This window comes from Argiope bruennichi, chromosome 4 (genome assembly GCF_947563725.1).
Source record: "Argiope bruennichi chromosome 4, qqArgBrue1.1, whole genome shotgun sequence".
NCBI lineage: Eukaryota > Metazoa > Arthropoda > Arachnida > Araneae > Araneidae > Argiope > Argiope bruennichi.
Window position 1 is genome coordinate 114,564,821 of NC_079154.1, and position 8,276 is coordinate 114,573,096.

The window sequence follows — 8,276 nt, forward strand, 5'->3', positions numbered from 1 at the left end:
GTATGTTCTTTATAAGAAAATCACAGTGGACACTTAAAGGACAGTCAATAAATCTGAAATTTTTATTACAAAATAATAATCATTTAATCTGTTAACAAAATCATAAAATCATACATCTATGTTTTGAGCATAATTACAGCTGCCGTTTGAACTTCTACTATGGCTATTCTAAGAAATGTTGACTTGTAAAATATCACAAGTTCTTTAAAATTCTCCTCATTATAGATAAAGAAGAACTTCTATATCCACCTCCAAAATGATTCCTGAAAATAACATTTTAATTAAGAATTTTGGCACGCGAATACTGTACAAAGAAAATGGATCATTTTAATAGATAAAATACATACCAGTGATTCAAGCAGTGAAATAATTTGTATAAATCTTTTCTTTTGTCAAAGTTTGCTTCTTTTGGCAGAATGTTATGGTAAGCATTGTAAAATGATCGTGGAAATCCACCAAACATATCGGCTATAGACAATTCAAACTCGGAATGTCCATAAAATACAGCAGCATCAAATATAACTAAAAAGAAAAATGTTTTCAATATTAATATTTTTTAGATATTTTAAAAATATTACAAACATTTCTATTAATGCTTTTCATCTTTGGTCTCCTAAAATATGAGTTTTGATATTAGTCATAATCAAAGTATGAACATTTAATACCAATAGATAAATATAAACATTTTCTCTTCCCAGTGTAGTAAATTTCTTCATCTTTCATATCAATTGCAATGAATTTTAAATTAACAAGATACAGAAAATTTCAACATTTTTTCATTCTGATAATATATAAAGTATCCTAATAATGCTGGTGAAAGAAAAACAAAGCCTTGTAATTTATGTACAGTTAAAGATATAAGATCAGTAAAAATTATAAAATATCAAGAATGCTATTCTTCCAGAGACATCTACATTTAAAAACTGAAAGTTTGTTTTTAATATTAAAAAACAGATTTATATAGTTGCTTGATATATATACATTGATATAATTAAATTTGGAATCCATAACAGATTTTTCTAATAACTGCTCAATGGTAGAAATAATGAGGTTTTCTTCGGTTTTAATTCTTGTTTTTGTCTCCCCCACCTTTAAGTTACTAAATTTTTTCTATTTCAATTTACTGAAAAAAAAATTAACTGTATTTCCTCTCCGTTAGTTATTAGCTTTGCCTAAATTAATTGTTCCAAATTTTCAAAATCTTTTGTATCACAATCATCTTTCTCTTACATTATAGTATAAGATACAAAGTAATGGGACATGTTTGTTATGCAGTACAGTGTTACCTTTTAGATGAAATTATTGTGCAAGAATTGATTCTATTTATGACTAGAGAAACAAGATATTTCTGAATATCAAAACACTCGTACATACCAGGTTCTGTTTTTGTTTCTGCAGCATTACCACTCCATAAGTCACCATGTAATAAGGATGGCTTTATCTCAATGCCTTCAAAAAAACTAGGAATCTTTAAGCTTAATTGTGACCAAAGCTCTGTGAGTTCTCTATCACCATAAGATGAAGTCAGTAATTTTATTTGATGATCCAATCGTTGTTGTGCATAAAATTCCTATATAGCAGAATATATATATATAATATAACGATCTTAAACAGCAAATATAAGAGTAAAATGCCTGCTTAATGTGAGAATGGTATTTATATACATGATATCATAAATTTAAAAAAAAAAGATAAAAATACTGACCACCCAATCATTTTTCCATGAATTAACAAGAGGAATGTAACCACAACATGTAGTTGTGTGAAATCCAAATTTATCTACATACACAGGTTCATCATCATCATCATTTGATTTCTTGATTGAGCTACCAGATGCTTGCAAATTTATGTTGAATAGATGCATCCTGGAAGTTATATCTTGTATTATCTGATGATGAATAGTGTTTTAAGTGACAAAAGGATTAAAATTTAAATAAACTTACCTGGCAAGTTGCTCTCCTAATTGTTCTGCATATTTGGATAAACCCGACATTTCAATATATTCCATTACAAAACATGTAGAAGACTTTAAGTTAATAACCTAAAATTTAAAAAATGTATAAATATGCAGTTATGTCTACAGACTGCAAATAACTTAATATCTTTCTACATTTATAAATGCCAGCATGTTAATATTAACTGAGAAATTAGAAAATTCTAGTCAAATGTACTGATCATTAGTTCTTAATAATTACTATGCATAAATATTTAAATGGCTAATAATTCAGAACTCTTAATGTTCTTTTATTTCACTTGAATATTTTATGGCCAACAAAACATCAATTAATATTAAAATTAAAGTATTGTGGCCATGTATGTTTCACATCTCCTAAACAACTGGACTAAATTCAATAATTTGCATAGTTAATATAAGAGAGAGAATGCTGTCAGCTTCTTAATGCAAAAATTATTTCAAATAAATTTTAATAAACAATTGAATAGATGAAACAATTCTGAAGTAAACAAAAATATGGCATTAAACAACCTTTAACATTTTTTTGTTGTTGCTGGCTTTAAAAGAATTTTGAAGTTTATTTATAAAAAATGAAATTGCAGATGATATGAAGAATATAACAATTTTGATTATGGACATATTGGGATTCTGTGAAGTATTAATATTAAATATATTTTTTTTATCAAATAATGAATTATAAACATAATTTTAATGAACTTTTTCATTAGTAAAATATATAAAAGTTCCATCCTAAGCAATGCTGGGTATTTCACATACTGATAAGCTTACATTATTTTAGTGAAATTGTGTAATTTTTTAAAAAATTGAATCAAAAGATGAAATGGAAGCTTTTACAGCTGTTGTGTTGTCCTTAACTTTGAGCCACAACCTATACTTTAGGAAGCATGGATAAGAGATAATGAATAACAGACTGTGTCATTCTTCATATAGGTTCGTTTTTTTTTTTTTTTTTTTGCAAAGCACAATAAGACATAAATTGATAATCAAAATTTTTAAACTATTGATATAAAACTATTATCTATCTAAAATTTTCAAAACGATTTTCATGTATTTGTTTAAAAACTTTATAATTAATAATCAATTTTTTTTAAGATGGGATGCCTGTAAATAAATACTCACTTTTTTTTTGTCATAATAGAATAAAATCATTTAAGTTATTATAATTTTTATGTATAATGTACTGTAATATAATTTTTCAATAAAGTCAGCAAGTTCACGCTTAAATTATGTTCACAACGATCTTTCTAATAAGTTTCACTTTTAAGACATTTACTGGAAGCTATCAGCCACAACAAATCTAGACAACTTCAGCAATGTGATTTCCCTCTTATTAATATACTTTAAATTTCATCCAGAAACTTTTCATGAACTACTTTCTTATACTACTGAACTCTTCAACTCAACCTTTATGGAGTGGAATATTTATAATACTGATCATATGATGCTTAAATATACTTTTTAAAAAATATTAATGTTACTGAAATTGCTGGCAGCCACATCATTTATTTGTCAGAAAATAAATGGAAGGAAGATCAACCAACAAGAACAGATATTTTTACTCCATTCTGGATTATAACATGAAATTCTCTTTGAAACAGAGAGGTACCCAAACATTAGATATATAGGAATTAAAATAAAGTATCTCATGCATAAATGTTGGCAAATATTGTGCTGCTTGAAAATATGATTTTTTAATAACTTAGCATACAAGTTGATTGAGTAGAGTTATATCTGTGAGAGAGAACCTTAGCCTCTTTTTTTTTTCAGTTTAATATATTTTCTCTATTATGTATTTTAGCCTTTGGTACATTTGATATATCAAAAGGCAAACATTAGTTGATTTTTTTTTTTTTTTTGTAATACTAATTGCTTAAAACCATCTCAATATCACATAAAAGTATATATATAAGGAATAATATGAAATTAATTCTTGCATAAAATCTACTTTTTTATATATATATATTATCAAAAATTAAATCTGTTCTAAATGCAATATTTTTTCAAATAAATGTGCACCAAGAAATTTATTATTATGATTGAATGAAACATGTATAGCAGTATGATTATGGTGGGAGAAAAAGATTGAAATATAAATTTTAATCTATTTGATTTTCAGAACAGAGAGGACAAAAACAGTATATTAAAAGAAAATCTTGAGATATTTTTTTATTTTATTTACGTTGTTAATTTTTGACAGTGCTTTATTTACAAATTACCCTTTTCTTTCTTTTTTTAGTATTTGTGTATTAATGAATGCCAGTGACAAATCACTAAAAAAATTATTAAAGTTGCCATGCTTATTTCAACTAGCAATTAATCTCTAAAGATATATTAATTTATCTACTATGTTCATCAATAATATGCAATAAAACCTATTGTTTGCTATTGGTATGCAAAGTCAAAGTTAGAAAATGGTATGCAGTTAATATACAAATACCTTTTTTTATTTCAATGCAAAGATGAATTAATATTTATTAAATGGTGTATTTCTTCTGCTTGCAATATGATAGCTCTGGATGTTACATTTATCTTGAGCATAGTGTAGATTATCTACTTTTATGATCATATACATAACCATTCTAACACTGCAAAGTTAGTGAAATAAAACATTTTCTATATGAAGTTTATATTATTTAGGCTGAAATTTTATTTGTATGTTAAATTGCTTTTATAAATAAAATAAATCAAGACCTATAGATTTTGCATCGGATAAAGCTTACTTTAATAGGAGTAGGAACTCGTACTGTATTGGTCTCCTTAATTGCTTTTAATCCTTCTAACTCACCTTCAAACATAACATCAGCCTAAAATGGATAATGAAATATTTTATTCATTGATACAATGCAAGTTCTGCATTAAGAATGTAGGTTATTATATATATATATAATATTTTGCAGATTTGTTAATAATACATTAATAAGAAAGTTTAAAATTTTACACTGAATTAGATTATAACTTTTACGAAATATGCTAAAGTAGATTACATAATTTAAAAAAAATAATCATATTTGACACATATTGTCTTAGAAATTTTTTAATCTTAAACTGAAATAAAACTTTTAAAGGAAAAAAAAAAAAAACCCAACAAATTTTGTTAAGGAAATCAAATCAATATATACAGACAGTAGTTTCTATTAAAAAATTAAATTTGGGACTTCTAAATACTTATTCATTAATAAATAAATAATAAAAAAAACTTTATATATTAAATTGAATAATTTTCTGCAGTCAGATGGTAAGTATAAAAAATCAAATAATATTATTACATTGTAAATAACATATATGAGGTGCAATATAAAAAAAAAGAAATACTTTCAATTTCACAGCATATTTACAAAAATATTTAATGATTTTTTCCATTATTTTAAGGAAAAAAGCTGAAAAAGTATTTGAATAAAATGTAAAAGCTTGTAAAAATTGAATTTTTATGTAAACTATGTTTCAAATAGAAATCATTCAATAATGAAAATATAAGAATAACGAGCAATGACTTGCCTTAGCTTCTGAATTTACTTTCACAAAAATGTCACCATTTTCAGTCTCAAATACTTTGCCTTCAGATATACAGCCACCACCCTTTGATCCTTTTGATTTTACAACAGAAAGACCTAATGCAGTTTTCAGCTTTTCCTCCATCTTTCTATAAAACAATTATAAATGAAAAACAATTTTCTAATTTCAGATTTACATTATCAGCAGTATTTTTTTAAAAAATCAGACATTTCCAATTGACAAAATTCTGCAGTAGTATTAATTTAAGCAATGAATTTTGATGTGTGTTATTGGTTGTTCTGATAATAATTATTCAAAATGTTCTAGAATTTGAGATATACTGTGCGTGATAAAAATGCCAGTGATATACCAGAGAATGATTTTTGAAAAAAATAACAATAAATAAACAGACTTGCAGATCTGTACTTAAAGTGAAAATAATTTAAATTAATGAGAAATTTTCATTTTATGCTGGCTTCTTATGTTGTATTAATGTCATATATGCAATTGTAACCATTGTCATATATGCAAAAATAAAAACAGAAACTTTAATCTTTGATTTATGAAATTTATAGGCTTATATTGTAAGAATTTCTTCTAAATTGTGTGAATGTCAAGTTCTAATTAATATTGTCAAATATGAAAGTGTTTTGCTTTTTATAAAAATCACAGTATATTAAAATACCCTAATGATTTTAAAACAATAAAGATTCAAGCTCTATAATAATAAAATAATGGCTATGCCTCTGAACATTGTAGCTGAAAAATAAACGAAGCAAAAGCTCCAAAAGTGTTTAAAAAAATACATTTTAGTTTATGCAAAATTTTGGCATTATACCTATCTTTTCCATTAACAACCATTGAAAAATTATTGGAAATAAACATTTCTTGCATAAATACACCAAATTAAAATTTAGAAAATTACCTTTTCATTATAATTATGATAATTAAGAATAATTTTCTTGTAATTTTATAAAATAGTAAAATCTTATATGTCTAAGACCCAATAAAATGATAATATATAATGTCACTCATAAATTTAAATCCAAAATTTAGCTTAGGAAATAGAAGAAAAAAATTAGTGAAATGGAATTGCTAATTCAATAAATATAGTTGATTTTATTTTCATCGTACTCTTTCTCCATGATAGAGGAATATTCAACATGTAATAAGGAGGGGAATGAATGAAAAGAGGAGGAGCAATACAGAAATCTTTGATAAAGTTATGCATAACTTTCATTCAATTTTTTTCCTGTAATCTTAAAATACTGTTTTTGTTTTTCTGAAATCTAAAATTATGTATTAGAATATCAATTTTAAGCAATCTATAAAATTTTCATTATTATTTATTTATTACGATTATTAAATAAATAATCTATAATTTCAACAGAAAATATTACAAACCAAGAAGAACAGGCAAATTCTACATAATTCAAATACATTAAGAAACCTCATACAGCATTGCAAATTCCTATAGCTGGATAAGAAAGATTCCACTGTACTTATTTCTCAATCAATTCGTTTTGTATAGCAAAATACACTCTATTCTTTTTTTAAAGCAGCAAAAGTTTTACTCAGTTGAATTTAAGTCATCAAAGATTCATACATGTATTTGATTTTAATTTTGTTGCAGCAGGAATCTATATTTATTAATTCTATTGCAAAAATGATCTGTTATATTTGGCATTAAAAATAAGATATTTTCAATATATTCCATTTGGTCTTCAATATTTAATAAATCACTAACTTCGAAATTTGTATTTTAAGTGTATTATTCAACCTCATTTACAAGAGATTGAATAATTGTTCTTAGCCGTTATATGAAATGCATGTTTTAATACAGACACAGCTCTCCATATTACATTAATCAGCACTCTACATTTTTTTAAAAATAACTTCCAAAGCCACAAAATTAACAATCTACCACGAAAGAGATTCAAAAGGAAGTATTAGTTCTGAATTCTAAAAAAAAGTCAGAAAACAAATATTCCGGTTCTACTTTCTTTTCTTTTTTTGAAATTAGATAAAATAAATTTTAATTCTTCTAAGCAAATAATAAAATGAATTCTAAATTTATATTTTTTATTGCATTTTACAATCTTTACTTTATTATAATAATTTTTGTTTATAATCCATTCTTATCATAGTTTCATAGATAAGTTTTTTCCGACTATTTGACAGTTGAATGATTTTTCTTTTTCAAATAACAGAACCAACAAATATAGTGAAAATATTACTTGAATCTTCACAAAACTTAATTCTATGTAGTATTGTAGCGTTTCACCCCTTGGATATATGACAACTATATTAAACAACAAAACAAAACTTCTATTCGAAAAAATACTGATTATTTGAAACAAAGAATTAATACCAAAATTCAAATTAACATTCAAGATCTTTCGAATTTGAAGGCCGAAGACGTTACTTCATCGAAGAAGGAAAATCGAAAACCCGTTATAACGCTGCAGGCGACAGATATATAAACAAATAGTAAAAAACGAAAACGCATAGCCGCGTTCATTTTAATTCACTTCAGTTCTTCTTCATGATAAAGGGAGGGAAACATACGGCATTTCTTAATTCCATTTTCTTCACAACGTTAGTCTTAAGTGAATTTTTATCGCACTGGAGTAGGCAGCAATTATGCTATTTAATAAAGTATTCGAAGATATCACTCTGGAAAAGTAAATAATCTATCGATAAAATTAATCTTCGATCTTCCATTCTTTCGATTATGTTCGATATTTGTATATTCTGCATTAGGAATAATAAATATCTGAAGAATTTTGTGCATCATATCAAAAAAAGA

General features: G+C 25.1%; 1 protein-coding gene across 3 annotated transcripts; it reads right to left on the minus strand.

The window, feature by feature from the left end:
• Positions 1–39: 39 nt before the first annotated feature.
• On the minus strand, positions 40–7,995 carry LOC129965676 (fructosamine-3-kinase-like). 3 transcript variants are annotated; one of them, XM_056079776.1, is made up of 8 exons: positions 7,839–7,995; positions 5,471–5,615; positions 4,696–4,779; positions 1,944–2,041; positions 1,706–1,865; positions 1,375–1,570; positions 348–522; positions 40–263 (listed from the first exon to the last, which is right to left on the minus strand). In XM_056079776.1, the coding sequence occupies exons 2-8, from the start codon at positions 5,609–5,611 to the stop codon at positions 194–196; spliced, it is 924 nt and encodes a 307-aa protein (XP_055935751.1). In that variant the 5' UTR covers positions 5,612–5,615; positions 7,839–7,995; the 3' UTR covers positions 40–193. The 3 variants fall into 3 exon arrangements, with proteins under 3 accessions (XP_055935751.1, XP_055935752.1, XP_055935753.1); XM_056079777.1 differs by having other exon boundaries at positions 7,855–7,994; XM_056079778.1 differs by having other exon boundaries at positions 7,705–7,844.
• Between the last annotated feature and the right edge of the window lie 281 nt (positions 7,996–8,276).

Excerpts from the sequence above, each read along its gene's own strand:
- LOC129965676 (XM_056079776.1), bottom strand. The coding sequence starts at position 5,611 with ATGGAGGAAAAGCTGAAAACTGCATTAGGTCTTTCTGTTGTAAAATCA. Across the intron at positions 4,780-5,470 it reads AAGTAAATTCAGAAGCTAAG|GCTGATGTTATGTTTGAAGG; the intron begins GCAAGTCATTGC and ends TATCCATTTTAG. Across the intron at positions 2,042-4,695 it reads GAGTTCCTACTCCTATTAAA|GTTATTAACTTAAAGTCTTC; the intron begins GTAAGCTTTATC and ends TTTAAATTTTAG.